The sequence below is a fragment of the Myotis nattereri genome, assembly GCF_964212035.1.
Source record: "Myotis nattereri genome assembly, chromosome: 8".
In the NCBI taxonomy this organism is placed as follows: Eukaryota; Metazoa; Chordata; class Mammalia; order Chiroptera; family Vespertilionidae; genus Myotis; species Myotis nattereri.
The window spans coordinates 37,738,842-37,756,076 of record NC_138083.1 but is presented as its reverse complement, the minus strand read 5'-3'; the positions used below and the strand labels follow the sequence as shown (position 1 = coordinate 37,756,076).

Below are 17,235 nucleotides of genomic sequence, written 5' to 3'. Positions count from 1 at the left end.
AAGAAATGTTTTAGGACTTTATACCTGTAATACAGAATCACTATCTTTGAGATCCCCCACCAAAACCTTTACCCCTCGTCCTCCCTTACAGGCCCACTGATATCAGAGCTTCTTGAGCAATATTTTAAATCCAGTAACATGGGAAAGCGACCATCTGTTTCATAGTATACTGTCCTTAGAAAGACTGACCAACAAGGAACCCTACACAGCTGCAATTTGTAGACTGAGAGAGAGGCTGGGTTTCAGCCAATTTTACCACAAGTGCTGAATGACCTTGGCAAGTCACTTCCAAGTCTCTGCTGCTTCTGTGAAATGGGGACTAGGAGCCCCATTTTCCTTGCATTTAACTGCATTTGAACACTGTGCTAGGATTCTCAAGACTTTAAAGGGAAGTCCATTATCTGTCTTACTGATTTTGGGATGTACACATGACAGGAAATATTGTCCCATTTCTCAGAGGAGGAAGCTGAGGCTGAGAGAGATGGAGGGACTTGGCCCAAATCTCACAGCAAGTAAGCTGCTAAGTGAAGAATTATGTCTAAGTCCTATGATTTAGTCCACAGTCCTCCCCATTCCATTACTCCACTTCCACGGGGGACTGTGGCCAGGCTCCATGCAAAGCCACCCTGGGCTTTGAGACCTAGACTGTCTCTATGGAGAAAACCTTCCCAGGAGATGTCTTTTAACAACTCTGGGAATCTGTCACATAAAGCTTAGATTTGCAGTGTACATTAACTTGGAGAATTGATCGCCATTGAAAGAGTTAATTATTCAGAGATATCCACCTACTCACCCCCCCTTTTTAAAAAATATATTTTTATTGATTTCAGAGAGGGAGGGAGAGGGAGAGAGATAGAAACATCAATGATGAGAATCATTGATCAGCTGTCTCCTACACACCCGTACTGGGAATCGAGCCTGAAATTTGCCCTAATCAGGAATTGAACCATGACCTCCTGGCTCATAGGTCGACGTCCAACCACTGAGCCACACCGGCCTGCTACTCCCCCTTTCTAATATACCCCCTTAAAATGGGCTAGTGAATGAGATACCTAGAGTACTCAAATTCATATAGACAGAAAGTAGAATAGTGCTTGCCCCATGGGCAGGGAAGAGAAGAACAGAGAGTTGTTTAATGACTATCGAGTTTCAGTTTTGCAAGATGAAAAGAGTTCTGGAAATGGATGGTAGCGAGTTGTAAAACACTGTCAGTGTAATTAATGCCACTGAACTGTACAGTGAAAAGGAGTTAAAATGGTAAAAATTTGTTATGTGCATTTTACCACAATTTTAAAAAAATGGGCTGAGGAGTCCACTGAAGAGTTCCTACAAAATGAGCCCGTTACCATACTGCTTTGATTTTTTTCACCCCAAACCCAAGATTCACAAAATAAAATATTTAAAACTACATTAAGTATTAATTTAAAAAAAAATTATTTGTGCCTGGCCAGCCTGGCTCAGTGATTGAGCATTGACCTATGAACCAGGAGGTCACAGTTTGATTTCGGTCAGGGCACATGCCCAGATTGTGGGCTCATCCCCAGTAGGGGGCATGTAGGAGGCAGCTGATCAGTGCTTCTCTCTCATCATTGATATTTCTCTCTTCCTTCCTTTCTGAAAAAAATTAAAAAAAATTTTTTTTTAATTGATTTGAGTTAAATATATTTGTGAGCAGGGGCTAATTTACAACCTGCCTACAATCTCTTTCCTAAGATTAAGGTAACAGAAAAAAAAAGAATTCAAACAGAGAATAAAAAAGACTGGAGGTCTACAAGGGCAGTGATAAATGTGTCAGTACCACAGAATACTGGAAAGAAGCTAGATGAGAGTTGTGTGGAGATAAAAATATTAAAACTTAAGAAAATAATTAATTGTAATATATTGTATAATATAGAAAATAGAAAAAAGTCATTTTAATCCCTTTGCCCCAATGCAATAACTATTATATCATTCTATACCCAAACTTTTAAACTGCATCATTTGGAATGGCAGTTTTGCTAAAAAGAAATAGAAAATTCCCCTTTGGCTTTCTTTCTTCCTTTTTTTTTTTTTTGTTTTGGTTAATCCTCACCTGAGGATATTGTTTTCCAGTGACTTTATTAGAGAGTGGAAGGGAGGGGGAGAGACAAGAGAAAGAAACATGGATGTGGGAAAGACACATCGACTAGTTGCCTTCTGCACACATCCCAACTGGGGCTGGAGATTGAGCTTGCAACCAAGGTATGTGCCCTTGACTGGAATTGAACCCATGACCCTTTAATCTGAGGGCTAATGCTCTTACCACTGAGCAACCAGTGAGGGCTCATTTGGTTTTTTTACACAGAAGCAGTATTGTGGAATAGAAGAAAACAATGAACTGCGACTGCAACTCTTGATTAAGCTGACTTTGGACAAGTCACATCGCCTCTCTGTTACATTATTTCTGAGAACAGCAATAGTGATAAAACTGCAACCTTCCTCTCTCAGCAATAGAAGCAACAGGGCTTTGCAAACCGTGAGGTAGTATGTGAAAGGAAGTTAACAATAAATTCGGAGAGCTGAAGAAGCCTTTTCTTGATGACTTATGATCAGTATAAAAACCAATAAGAAGTATTTGGGAGTTGTTAATTTTTAAAACTATATATATTTTTCTTGATTTCAGAGAGGAAGGGAGAGGGAGAGATGAAACATCAATGATGAGAGAGAATCATTGATCGGCTGTCTCCTGCACGCCCACACTGGGGATTGAGCCCGCAATCTAGGCATGTGCCCTGCTGGGAATCAAACTGTGACCGCTTGGTTCATAGGTCAATGCTCAACCACTGAACCATGCAGGTTGGGCAGTTCTGGTATTAATTTTAAAACAAAACCACTTGTAGCACATTCACTATCACACCTCTTAATTCTTTTGGCTCCTATAGGGTGAGCAAAGCTGTTTGCCTCAGTCCTAACTAGGTCTTGCCTGACCTTGCAGACTGCTCCAGATGTACTAGTACCTCTAGCCTAATTCCTTCAATATACCACTTTCCACCTCAGGGTCCTGAATCCTGTTCCCAGCCTGCCCCGACTGCCTCTTTCCTGCTCTCCGCTTCACCTTCCCTGAGATGTCTTCCCTATCCTTTCTGAATAGGTCGTTCTCAGCACCTATTTGTTTCCTTCAGGGCTCTTATCTCAATTTGATAGTATTTTGTTACCTGCTTGGATGGGGATTCCAAGCTGGATGGAAGCTTCAGGAGGAAAGTCTATCTTGTTCCCTATTCTCTCCCTGGCTCAGCACTTCGCACTCTGAGCACATGAATGGCTGATTGTTGGAAGAAGTGGAGGTGAGGTGAGGAGGAGGGAGGAGCTGACTGGGATGAACCAAATCCTCTTCCTCGGGATTGCTCCCACACAATGCTTCACCTGCCCCTTTGAGGAACGTGCTGGGGCAGCAGTAGCAGTGGCCCTGCCTTTATAGGTGCTGTCAGACAAGCCCCACTCCTCCTACTCTACCCTGGCCTGCACTGCTACCACACCCCTGAGCTGCATCATGACGCGTGGGAAGCTGGGGAAGACAAGAAGTTCCAGAAGAGGCTGGACTATCAATCTATGCCCAACATACTCAACAATGGGCTCCTCATCAAGGCCCCAGCAGGAAACTGGCCTAGTGATGACCCTGAAGAAACAAACCCATATCTGAGTGCCTGGCTGACTCTAACGGCCCTGGGCAGGCCTCTATAGTTTGATGTCAGCTCTCCTGGCCTCTGGACAACCAACTCCTGCCATCTCTCCTTCATCCTGAGCATCCTCCTTTCCCCTACCCAGAGTGTCTGTCCCTCAAAATCTCTGTCCACCTAGACCAGCCGTGGGCAAACTACGGCCCGCAGGCCGGATCCGGCCCGTTTGAAATGAATAAAACTATTCAAAAAAAAGACCGTACCCTTTTATGTAATGATGTTTACTTTGAATTTATATTAGTTCACACAAACACTCCATCCATGCTTTTGTTCCGGCCCTCCGGTCCAGTTTAAGAACCCATTGTGGCCCTCAAGTAAAAAAGTTTGCCCACCCCTGACCTAGAGCCTACCCATATTTTGAGGTTCTGAAGGTCACTTCCTCTCTAAAGCCTACCTAGATTCATTCCATATTCGAAATCAGAGTCCCACACTCAGCAAACAGCAATCAAATGACCAAATCCCCTCCAGACACCCCACCCAGCCCACCTACATCTTTACAGGCTCGGGACATGGACAGTCTTCAGTTATTTCAATTCTTCTTTCTCCTGTGGATATCAATAATAGCAGTTGGCACTGTGCTCAGTGCTTTATACACATTCTCTCTCTCGTCTTCATGCTGAGACTAATGTCAGGTAATATTATCATCTCTATCAACTGAGACCCAGAGAGGTTAAGCAACTTGCCCAAGGTCTCACAGCTCTAGGCAGCAGCTCAAGATCTGAACCCCAGCAGTATGAATCTAGAGCTCTGCTCTTAACTACAGGTCTGCATGACCTTTGGGGTACAGGCTTATCCTCGCTGTGCTGGCTCAACTATAGACCCTTGGGCTTTATAAATAAATGCCAGCTTTCTGCATTCCCAGGGACCAACATGGCCAGGTGTGTATCATTAATACAGTCATTCAACAACAACTTCCAGATCACCCACTGTGTGCTCGAGCATGTGCCCTCAGGGAGTGGACTTGAACCAAACTGGCTCTGTGTTTGGGGACCTTGTGATTGTGGAAAGGAGAAAAGAACTACACAAAAATCATATTTGTTGAAGCAACAACATTGATACCATATCTGCTTTGGCAAGTCTGAGAATTGCCTTAGAAAAAGCACAGAGAAACAGGAACTTAAGACCCCAGCTTGTTAGATAACAGCTAATCTTTGAAATACTCAAGTCAACTACTAGTAAACCAGGTTTATGATACTCTCTCACTAGCTTCCAAGAAACCAAATCAATTCCACTAAATAGGAGAGCTAGAAGGAAATCCCTTCTGCCAAGAGACAATGGGGGATCTGAGGTCTAGAGTTGGAAAGGGTCTTACCTGAGGTCACCTATCAACATAGCAGGAAGCCATGGCTCCTGCTCTTCCTGTCCTCTCCAAGACTGGGACTGGAAAGGGCAAAAAGACTTTCAAGCTATCTGGGTCCTTAAGAGAAAACCACCAGAGGTTGAGGTAAGTGCCCACAGAGACTGAAAGTTTTAAAGTCTTCGTGGTGGAGCCAGGGCACCAGCTCTTACCTTCAGGGAGAGTGGAACTGTCCTGTGAAAGCTGGATTCAGAAGGCCAGAATTTCTTTCCCAGACCAACACAGGCCCAGCTACAGCTCAGCCCTGCCCGGAAGGACGGGAGTTTAAAAGGCAGTAGCGTCCCACCTGAGGCCACACCCCCGTGAAGCTGACTTCACCAGGAACCCGTTGGACTGGCTGTCTCCCAGACAGCACTGGGCCAGGTCAGAACGCCACTGCCTGGCTGCAGCCTGGGGCCTCTCCCTTGAGGCTCCACCTAGCTCCCACTCATCCAGGACTACAGAATGAGGGTGGGAGCCAAAGGTGGGGAAGAGGCTTGCCCCCTACTAGTGAGGCCAGCTTGGTCTGGGAATCCTGGTGCCCGCCCTTGGGCTGGATCTGAAGCAGCTGCTTCCTGCTTTGCCTTTTTCTTTCACTTTAGTTGTTAACCCCAAAGTGAAACTAAAGATTGGGACAACATGGGAAAGATGCTGAGAGTTAAGGCCCTGAAGAGTTGAACACCTGGCTTTAACTCCAATAAAGGAAATTTGGGAGGAGGCCAGCAACTCCAGGCCTCAGCTTCCCCATTGATAGGCTGGTGATTTTAAACGTCATTGTAAACTTGAAAAATGATAGAACTTCCCCTTTCTCATTCCTGCCACCACTAAGGACTGAAAAGGAACTGTAAAAATGACCCATGAGGGACCCCAAAGGGCCTTCTTGGTGGCTTGGAGGAGGCAAAACTCTGGCTGCAGTGTGGAGACCCTCCTGGTCTCCCTGACTACCTCTCTCATTTGTCATCTGAACATCTTTTATCCTAACAGACCAGGAGTCCCAGCAACATGAGGAAGAGTAAATTCAGGAAGCCTGTAGGTATCAGCCTGACCCTATCTTGGCACAGCACGAGGAGACACCAACAGCTGCCCCAAAATTTCAGCCTGAGGGCTGACCAAGCCATCTGCTAAGACTGACAACAGCCAAACTTCAGACTCTGTTAACCCTATGTGCCTGGCACAGTGTTTAGTTAAGACCTCTGTAATCTGTTTTTTGGTGTTTTACTAATGGCTGGTTTACCAAGTCTTCCTAGCCTGGTGACATGAGAAGGCAGTGATGAACCTCCCAACTTTCAGATGAGGAAACAGAGAAGGGCTGGGAAACTGTGGCCAAGCCAGCCTTGGGATTCAGGAACTCAGTAAACATTTGCTGTATGAAAGAGCTCATAGCCCAGCTGTTGCCAAGCAGGTGCGGCACAAACCAGAGAACTTCAGGAAGGAGGATGCAGCAGGGGAGGGGGGACACCTCTCCCTGGAGACCAAGTCACAAACAGGTCCCAAAATACCCGGAACAGAGTCCCCTTCCCCCAATCCTGGATCTACTCCTGCCACCCTTTCAGCCCATTTCTTCCTTTCATTCCTCACTTCTTCCCATCTGCATCTTATTTGAGACACTTCAGTGGCTGAGGACTGCTGAGTGACACTAGCCAACCCCCTTGCCCTCTCTGGGCTGGATGAGAATAGTGATTCTTAACCAAGGAAATGAATTTGAATCCAGGGGTCGGGGCAAGGTACTTTTAAATATATACTTTTTCAGAATGCAAAAGAAGGCAATCTGAAAATAACAAAATTTGAGGTGCACAGACTCCTCCAAACAACAATTTCACTTGCAGGAATGGCTCCCACAAATACGCATGCACAAACATAGACATGTAGGGAAGAGTGCTTGCTGCAGCACTGCTCATAGCAACAAGACTGGGGACAACCTAAATGAACCTGAGCAGAGGACTGAATACCTAGTGGTCTATCCACAGATGGACTGTCACACGGTCATGGAAAAGGAGGCCATGGACCTGTGTGTGTCTACAGAGAATTACCATGGCCTCCTGGTTCATAGGTTGACACTCAACCACTGAGCCACACTGGTCAGGCTAAAAATATAATTTTTACACACAAAAATAAGTCCAGAAAAATGCACCCAGTGAAGCCTTCCTCTAGGTCTCAAGCATCAGACTCCCTGGGGCCAGAGCCCAGGCCCCTGGATTTTGACATCTCCTCAAAGACTGCTTGGCCCAGCCTTGTAGAATAGGTGGTCAGCCTCTGAGAGTATGTCCCCACCCACACCTCCCCCCGCAACACACACACACACAGACTGGACACTGTAGGGTTCTAGGCATGAAAGAAATGTCAGGGAAAACTTAGGAAAAACTTGACATTAAGGCACGGGAAGGATTTGAAGAGGGCTTTGAACGTGGAACAGGTACAGCTGAGAGGAGAGAGTTTCTACTTGAAAGTCTGGGTAAAGATAGGCTAATAAGATGGATGAAAGGGAAGGAAGATCCCTCAGTGTGTGATACTGATAAGTCCCTTCCACTCCTACTTTTTTATATATATATATTTTTTATTGGTTTCAGAGAAGAAGGGAGAGGGAGAGAGACAGAAACATCAATGATGAGAGGGAATCATCGATCAGCTGCCTCCTGCAGGCTCCCTACTGGGGATTGAGCCTGCAACCCAGGCATGTGCCCTGACCAGGAATTGAATCGGTGACCTCTTGGTTCCTAGGTCGATGCTCAACCACTGTGCCATACCCGCTGGGCCCCTCCTACTCTTGATTCCTACTCTTGGGAAATGAGGGGGCTGAGCCAGAGTCCTCTGTAGTACCTGATATCCTAGAATCTGCCTTTATTAACTCATTTAATATTAAAGTAGGCAGGGAGGGTCCCCAGCTCAGCACATGGCCACAGAGCTCCACACCTGTGCACATTGTAATCAAATATTTGGAGGCTGCAGAAAATTCAGGCCAGGATCTTAGGTACAGCAGACCTTGGGCAACTTCCCTTAGGGGAGAAAGAGCAGATGGCCTTTTGTTGAGATGCCCTTCCTCACTTTCTTATTAATAATTAAGTTATTACTGAAGACTTCTTTTGTCACTTTTGAAGTTCAGTTTGCAGAGACCTGCTGCTTTGGCTTGCTTTACCATGATGCTCTAGGCCAGCGATTCTCAACCTGTGGGTCGTGCGACCCCTTTGGGGGTTGAACGACCCTTTCACAGGGGTCGCCTAAGACCATCGGAAAACACATATATAATTACATATTGTTTTTGTGATTACTCACTATGCTTTAATTATGTTCAATTTGTAACAATGAAAATATATCCTGGATATCAGATATTTACGATTCATAACAGTAGCAAAATTACAGTTATGAAGTAGCAACGAAAATAATTTTATGGTTGGGGTCACCACAACATGAGGAACTATATTAAAGGGTCGCAGCATTAGGAAGGTTGAGAACCACTGCTCTAGGCTGAGGGATCACTGGTTACAAAAGTCTAGATCTAAGCTACAGACTCAAAGTACAGGGGTCTGCAGTGGGAGGAACTCAGGGTGGAGAGCTCAGGAGCACTGGGGTGGATCCTGGCTAGGCCTCTGCGATACTGTGGACTCTGGGAAGTCAGAAATTAAGTCTATAAGGCAGCTCTGCTTGCCACTGTATCCCCCGGGCCAGCTCATCACCTAGTACACTGCAGGCACGTAACAAATATTAGCTGAATAAATGAGTAGTTCAGCCAGTGAATCCCAGAGTGACCTTGGTCAAGTCACTCTGGAAAATGAGGATGATAAGAATAGTAATGATCTCCTAGGGTTGTATAAGGATCTACTGGAATAAGGTGGATAAAAGTGCTCTGCAAATAAACTAAACAAATATTAAGTATCCACAATCAATGTTCTGAAAACAAAATAAAAAGAATGAATATACAGGAGAATGATCAAGTTTATGAGAAAGCATTTGGCAAACAGTAAAATTAATAAAATGACAGGGATAGCACATGTTGCTCTAGTCCACTGTTACAATGTCTGAATGATATTTCTCAGACTGGATCTATTCCAAAGGAACACCAAAATCCCTCATCAAAACCTTTGTCCAGATTTTGGTATGAAAAACAGGGGTGCAGTTACAATTGTATCCTGACCACAGCTGGACTTAGAGAGTATTTGCCAAAGAAGACTGGCATATGGATCTGGGGGTTTACTGGAGGCAGGGAGGAGTTCGGTGAGGCGACCATGGAGGCTATGACTACTATGTGTTGCTCTGCCTCATGACCCGAGGATGAGGCCCAGCTCAGGGGGCACACAGAGAATGAGTGGCCATCTTCAGTGTTCTAGCAGCACAATGGACCAAACATTGCTACCTCCCATGGTAGCCACTCAGTATGTACCAGTCCCCTTCCCCTTTCCTCTGCCCAATGGATATCCCTGGCTGCAGCCTAGGAAATGGGAACTGAGTTCCATCACCTCGCTCTCCTGTCCTGAGGGGCACCTTGGGACAAGTCCTTTCCTACCTTTGTTGGTGACTGATTCCTCTGGCTGGGCCAGGAAACACCCTCTCTGGTTGGGGTAGTTGAGAATCCCAATGAGTCCAGGCATGGACTTGCCCACTGTTGGACCAGACATATATGAGGCCAGAGGCAAGAAGGCTTAGATTCTTGGGACCCTAAGAGTAGGAGTTTCCTTTCCAAGAAGCTAAGCTGAACTGTGGGAAGAGTCAGGGTTTGCAGACAGTCAGCCTTGGGTCTGAGCCACATTTTCCTTATCTGTAAAATAGAGGTGGTTAAGTCCACCTGCCTCAGGCTTATTGTAAAGATTTCATGAGAACATCCGGAGACCCTGGCATAGAGCAGGTGTGCAAGCAATGTGCTTAGACTGTTATTTCCTGCCCCAAAGCAGCAACACCCAATATCTTTCTTTTAGCCCATTAGGCCCCCAGCTGAGCTCTCCTCAGGGAGGAGCACAACATCCTCTGCTATCCCAACTGGCTCTTCCCACTCCCAAGGGCTCCACTAGAACCTCGTCCTCTTCTGTCATCTGGATGCCTGCAAAGCTTCACTCTAATTCCAGCCTGATTCATCTTGAAGAAAATCATCCAGTTGTACTATCCCTGCTCTAAAACCTTCTGTGGCTCCCCAAAGCCTCTGCTTTTCAGCTAAAGCTCAACAATGCCTACAACCTCCTGGTCTTGCCCAGATTTTTTATCCAGAGCCGTGATGCATCAGCAGAACTAATCTACTCACTGTTTACCTTCCAGCACCTGTACCTCTAACTTTGTACAAACCATTCTCCAGAATGTCAGCCCTACCCTCTGTCTCTTAGAATCTAGCCCCGTTTGTTTCTGGCTCACACTCACTTCTTCCTTCTCAGACAATGCTTTTCTTTACCAGACACTTAATTATAGACTGTCACACAGTCTCTTGTAATTGTAGCCTTGTCTCTCTTGTCAGACCATAAGTTAGTTTCCAGGGGCAGAGGGCATCTGTTCTTTCCCATCGCCAAAGAGCCTGGCCCAGGGCTCTCCCAGCCCTGGTTAGAAAAGGTTTCCAAACCCAATTCAGCTCCAGACTGAGTCAAGTCTAGCTCTGACCACTTGGGATCACTTCTCTCTCTCTCTCTCTCTCTTTTTAAAAAAATGCTTTTATTGATTTTAGACAGCAACGAAGGGAAAGGGAAAGAGAGAAACATCGGTAAGAGAGGAACATTGATTGGCTGCCTCCTGTATACCTTCTCCTACTGGGGATCAAGCCCATACCCTGGACATGTGCCCTGATCAGGAATGGAACTGGCAACCTTTTGGTGCCTGGGATGACGCTCAACCAGCTGAGCCACACTGGCCAGGGCTGGGATCACTTCTCTTGCTCTTGTCCCAAGAGGAAACTGTTCACTGGCCAAACCATACCTCAGTGCTCGTTTTCCACCGGACCAGTGATTTACAGAAATGAGGGAGACCTGGGTGGAGAGGCTGGCCTTCGCATCGTCTTGATCTGGGACCCGAGGCACGTCCTTATTTGCCACCTCCCTGCTTCCTTATTGTGAACAAGAAACAATAATCTTTTAGTTCTAGAATATGAATTTTATTTATGTCTAAGGTAGCCTTGGTTCCCAGGAACTGGTGGGTGAGGAACCAGCTAATTCCAACACAGGTAAAGGGGAAAGAAGCAGCCACAGTCAGACTGGAAAACCTGGAACCTGAGAGGCACTCATTGCATACCTCATCAACCTCATTCAATTCCTGCTGACAACTGGATTGCATTCCTTCCCAGGTGTTCAATTCCACAGACTTCACCCTGGCTAGGCCTGAGTGTCTGCTGCCAGGATTAAGCAGCAGAAGGATAACTTGGTTCTGGAACAACCAATCCTGCCCAAAACAAAGATGATAACGAAGGGCCAGATTCCTCACCTGTAAAATGGGGATAACATTGGTACCCATATCATAGGATTGCTGCAATAATGCAGTCAGATGCCATAAACTGCTTAGCACAGACCCTGACACCCAGTGAACAGCAGTGTAGCAGACAAGTTCCCATTTATTGAAGGGCTTTAACTACATGAGTTCTCATCCTCATAGCAACTTGTGAGCTAGGTATTTCTACCCCAATTTGACAGGGAAGAAAACAAAGGTACAAAAGTTGATCATTCCAAGGTCACACAGTAGGGACAAGCCCAACTGTGATACACACACAGGAAACTCTCAGTTCAGCTTTCCCCAAACTATAGAACTGTAGTCCAAAGACTCTCCGCATCAGACTCGTCCAAAAGGTTGGTTTAAAAACCTGATTCCTGCCCCAGGCCTGCCAAATGAGAATCTTTGGAAATGGAGCTCAGGAACCTGAATTTTATAAAGATGAGGAACCTAAATTTTATATATGAGGAAACTGAGGCACAGAGAGGTAAAGTGACCCGCCAAGGTCATACTTTCAGCAAGTGTGGACCCGGGACTGATTCACAGTCTGACCCAGAGTCAGCAGACTTCCTGGAGGAGGTGCATTTCACACCGTGGGCCTCAAAGGGGAGAGCACCATAGAGGGAGGGTAAGCACAAATAAAGGCTGGGAGCAGGAAAGGCCAAGCCAGTAACTGCTCACTGTGGCCTGTGCTTCCAGATCTCTGGGGATTAAAGAAAAACATGGAGCCACCATAGTAGGAGCTCAGGGAGAAAAGTCTGTCCCGTGTGGTGTCTACAACCAGTAGGTCTCACTCACTCAGTGGCCCTCTGGGTGTGTCTGGTTACTGCTCAGGATGAGAAAGCCAGGGAAGGTGGTGACTCAGTCCCCTATCCAGCCTCCAGTTAGTCCCATTTAAATCTGAGATGAGCTCAGAGGCTGGGGAAATGTCAAGCAAACCCTTCTAGCAGAACAGATGCCAGACCCAGAGAAGGTGGCCTGAGCGGGTAGTCTATCAGGCAGAAGCAATCAATCTGTAGCAAAGCTGTGGGCGAAGTCCAGTCTGGGCTAGCCTGCCCCAACAAAGCCATGCTGTGGTACCCTGAGAAGCTACCTGTTCCTCTCTGGGCCCTTTATTCACTTGTGAAATGGAGAACTCCTTTCACTTCCGACTTCCTCCTAGGACTGTTGTGAGGAACAATGGTCAGAAAAGAGCCTGGCAGATTACACAATGCCTCACACAGCAAGTGAGAGATTAGAGGATTACTCCTATTATTTATTACAACAGCCAGAGGTGCTTTCCTTTTACCAGAACCCCAACCATAGGGAGTGGGGGGAGAGGCTGGGCATCTGTCTTGATCTCACACACAAAAAAGTGATCCAGATATTATCAGGAGGTGAAAGTTCACATTTATTAAGTGCCTACTATGTACTGGGTGTTTTTTATATATACTCTCACTTAATCTCCACTATAATCCTACTTTGTAAATATGGTTATCTTGAGTCCAGATGAGGATACTGAAGCTCAAAGAAAGTAACTTGACTAAGATTACATAGGCAGTGAGTGATAGAGACTGATTAAAACCAGGTGTTTGTGGCTCTAAAATCCACACTATTCCTACCCTCTGGGAAATTGTGTACAGGTATATCTCATTTTATTGCACTTCACAGATGTTGTGTTTTTACAAATTGAAGGCAAGATGCTCCAACAGCAAAAAGATAATAGCCCACTTTATTGTGGTGGTCTGCAACTGACCCCACAGTATCTCTGAGATATGCTTGTTTAAAAGGCAGAACATGCCTGGCATAGAGGCCCCGCTCAAGTACTGCCTTCTCCTGGACTCCTTTCTCTCCCTTTGTTTCTCTCCTACAAAACCCCACAGCACATCATCAGCACACATCTGACAGCATTCAATCTATTCTCCCTCTTATTCTGTGATCAAGCACACTTTTAACAGGTAAGATGAGATGTAGGTACAGATAGGTGACCTTTGAATTACCTTAGGATCCTCAAATGTCAGCTTGAAAGCACCTAAGAGAACAGGCCCAACTCCCTTTTTTTAGAAGGAAAAAATACATAGAGGAGGACTCCTGTTTGAAATCACACTGCATCAGAGGCAGGAATAGAACCTTGGCATTCTGCCTCACAGAATTTTTTTAGGGATTCCATGACTTCAGAACCAGTCTTAGGACAAGGATTATGATTCCCATTTTACAGATAAGGAAGCTGAAGCCCAGGGGAAAGATGTCTCCCTGAGAATAGGTGAGATGTGGGGACCAGAACCCTGATCCCTCACTTCTAGACGGGAACCAAGCCCCTTCTCCCCACTGCAAGTAGTCTGTGTAGCATGCCGAGCATAGGTCTACAGTAAAAGGTCAATGGGTGTAAGAAATTGTCATTATATACCAGTGGGCAGGTGACAGCAGCCTGACAGTGACCTCCTCAGAGGCAATGCCACGGAACAGTACCCAGGAGTCCTGGTTTGGCCATCTGTGGGTCCCTGGTCTTTCTGGGCCTCTTCCATAAGATAAGGGGGCTACAATAGCTGCTCTCATCTCCTCCAAAGTTCTGGGACATCTAAGGCTCCCTGACAGCAGACCCCAGCTGAGTGTGGACCCTTTCTCAGCTGGGGACTTTGTCCCATCACTCTACAGGGAAGCAGGAAAAGCCGCTAGGGCTTACAACCACAAGTGACTATTCCCAAATGCCATTGGCCAAACAAGGAAAAATCCCTTGAACAACAATGGGACGGAACATGGAAAATCCAACTGTCTCCCAGCACAAACATCCAGCTGGGCATACCTGCCTATCTTTACAAACTGACAAAGAGCAACCAGGATGAGGGCATAAATACGGAATGGTCTACTTCCTGCCCTATCATAGCGGCAGGTGTATTCCTGAATAATCAGGTAGTAATGGAGTGGAGGGTAGAGAACTCTGGATGGGGATTCCTGGGCCCTGACCCCTGTTCCAGCTACACCATAAACTAGCTATGTAGCCCAGGCAAGCTGCGTTCCCTCTGTGGAGCTCAGTGTAAAGAGGGTGAGAGTTCACAGAGCATGTCTACAGATGTTTCATTTGATCAAGACAACGTTGTGAGGCTGGCACAATTATTCTCTTTAAACAGATGGGGAAACTGAGGCTGAGAGGTTGAGGGTCTCACTCAAGGTCACACGACTGAAGCTGGCAGAACGAAGGCCCAGAGGTGTCAGACCACCAAACCCAATACTCAAGGATGGTCAGATGAAGAACAACTCCTCTCTACCCTCACCCTCACCGAGAGGCTCAGACAGGCCAAGGCCGCACAGACCCTTGCTCACCTGCCCAGTCTGGTGGCCTGCAAAGTACTGGCACCAAATCCCACGGCCCAGCTGCCTAGGAGGCCGCACCCCCCTGCACCATTTCATTACTCAAGTTGGCAAGAACGCAGCCCCCACCCCCAGCCGGGTCTAAATAAACGCCCAAGTGATATCACATCCTGCCGGCTCCAAAATAGCCCAGGCCTGCCCACAAGCGATCACCAAGTGCCAGGCCATGCAGGGCCAAGCAGGCAGGGACACCCAGCTCATGACACCCTTCGCACACTCAAGCAACTAAAGCAGAAGCCTCAGAGCAGGAAGGCCACCCACTCCCAGCTCCATCCGCGGGCGGCCCCTCCTGGCCCCCTTTGTTGGGAAGCCCACAGTGTCCGGCCCTCGTGCCAGCCCTCGCCCAGCGCCAACCCCAGGGAGCCTCAGCCACGGCCAGCCTGCAGGCAGACTCCGCCCGACCCGGACACCCCACCACTCACATTGCTTCAAGAGCTCCAGACACAAAGCCATGAGGGCCGGATGGGGGCCAGAGACCCAGAGACCGGCAAAGACAGAAAAGGGGAGAGGGAGAGACAGAGGAGAGGAGACAGGGGGCTGGGCAGAGAGACGAAGGGGCCAAGAGCTCTGGGCAAAGGAGCAGGTTCAAAAGGGGGCCTTCAGCACAAGAGACACGGAATGGTGAGAGCAAGGAGACAGATGTGGGGGCAGAGAGGCAGGGAGAGCAAAGCAGGGGATCCTCACCCAGATAAATGTGGGGGGGGGGGGCAGAGGCCTGAAAGAGAACAAGGAGAGTCAGTGACAGGGGACAGACCAAGGGAAGGCAGGGAGGGGCTGAAGCCCGGGAGCTGGGGAGCTTTGGGGTGGGGAGGGGGTCCAAGGAGAGAGACCCCAAGGGATCTCGGAGATCCCAGCGTATAGAGGAGACACCAAAAAAAGGAAAAACCCTGGGGGAATGAGGGCTAAGAGGCAAGACCTCAGGGACCTGGGGTGCAGATGGAAGGGAAGGCCCCCAAAGGATGTGGGGGAGCCCTGGGGGTGTGGAGGCTGTTCTGAAGGAAAAGCACCCAGAGGTGTGGGGCGCTCTGAGGGGGTCCTGAGGAATGGAGGAGTTCAGGAAAGGAGGCTGAGGGCCGAGAGGAACGCGGCGAGGGGACCCGAGTGTGGGGAGCGAAGGAGGGGCTGAGGCAGCGCGGGGCAGAGACAAAGAGACAGCGGCCGGGGAGAGACAAAGCGGGCGGAGCGGGGAGACGGCCCGAGGTCTGGCCGAACAGAAGGACGGAGGCGCGAGCGGGCGAGTGGACTGACGGACGGACGGACGGACAGACGGGGAGGAGGGCGGGGGCAGGACCGGGCGGGGGCGGCGCCCGTCTCCTCGCGGGGCCGCGGCTGCTCCGGGCGGCTCCGGGCGGGCCCCGGGCGTCCGGGCTGAGGAGGCGGCGGCGACGACGTGGACCGGACAGACGGACGGAGTGACGGACCGGCTGGCGACAGCGGCGGCCAGCGGCGGGCACTCACCCTCCTCCCTCACGCGGCCCGGCCCGAGGCTCCGGTTTTGTACGCCCGAGGGGCGGGGCCTCTGGGTTAAAGCCCCGCGTCGGCCCCGCCTCTCCCCGCCCTCCGCGTCAGCCGCGCGCGCGTCGCGGGCGGACGGGGGCGCGCGCAGTCGGCTGGGCACTGGGCCCCTCGCGCGCACGCGCGGCTCGGCCGGTGCGCAGGCGCGCGAGGCGCTCGATCCCGCCCGAGCAGGCCCACCGAGAGAGGGAGCGCGCCCACGTCGGCACGCGCAGGCCTGAGCGCGGGAGGGGGGCTCCGCCCCTCACGCCGCAGCCTAACCGGTTCCAGCTGGAACGCGACGCATGCTCCGTGCGTGAGGCGGCCGGGGTGAGTTCGCATCCGTTTACCACTGCGACACCGCGCCACCACTGGGGGAAACTGAGGCCCAGAGCAAGCGCCCGCGGCGGTCTTGTCACCCCTGTAGGGTCAAACGAGACTTCTAGTACGACCGACTCTACGTCCTAAGTGTTTTTAGTTGTCCCCGCTGCTCCATCCTCACTTTGCTGTCCTCACCCCGAGTCCTCCAGGTGGGGTTTAAATCCTGGCTCAGCCTCTGGAGGGTTGTGTGACCTTGAACGTTCGTTCAGCCTCCCTGAGCCTTCGTTTCCGGCTTGACATCGTAAAACCTACACCCCGCGGTGCCCTGGAGGGCAAGTGCAGTAGGTACCGCCCGAATCCATAGTCACCCTCCTAGCCTCCCGGGCCTCCGGGGCCTTGCTTCTCCCCAGCCAGGGTCCCCTCCTCACAGTCCTGCCCCGGAGTTGTTTCTCTGCGGGTCTCATCCCTCCGGGCCGCACTTACAGTGGGTCTGCCATCCACAGACCCAGCTCCTGCTTCTCAACCTGCCTGGCTGGGTGACCTGGGCAAGCTCCTTCCCTTCTCTCTGCATTTCTGTTCCAAATGTCAAACAGGAAAGGAGGGCATTCAGGCGGGCTTTCCTTGTCCCACGGAGTCAGGCCCCACAATGGC

General features: G+C 49.1%; 1 protein-coding gene across 15 annotated transcripts in view; it reads right to left on the bottom strand.

Moving 5' to 3' along the window:
* DLGAP4 (DLG associated protein 4) overlaps positions 1–17,235 on the bottom strand; it is a 182,299-nt gene that overhangs the window by 38,188 nt on the left and 126,876 nt on the right. For 2 of the 15 annotated variants that reach the window (XM_081097069.1, XM_081097064.1), the window contains exon 1: positions 15,192–16,238. The exons of 2 other annotated variants lie outside the window; for them this stretch is intronic. In XM_081097069.1, the coding sequence (XP_080953195.1) occupies positions 15,192–15,222 (31 nt within the window). In that variant the 5' untranslated portion in view covers positions 15,223–16,238. Of the gene's footprint in view, positions 1–4,185; positions 4,241–10,917; positions 11,308–15,191; positions 16,413–17,235 lie in introns of those variants that run through there. 11 more of the 15 variants (XM_081097061.1, XM_081097067.1, XM_081097074.1 and 8 more) reach the window with 10 other exon arrangements.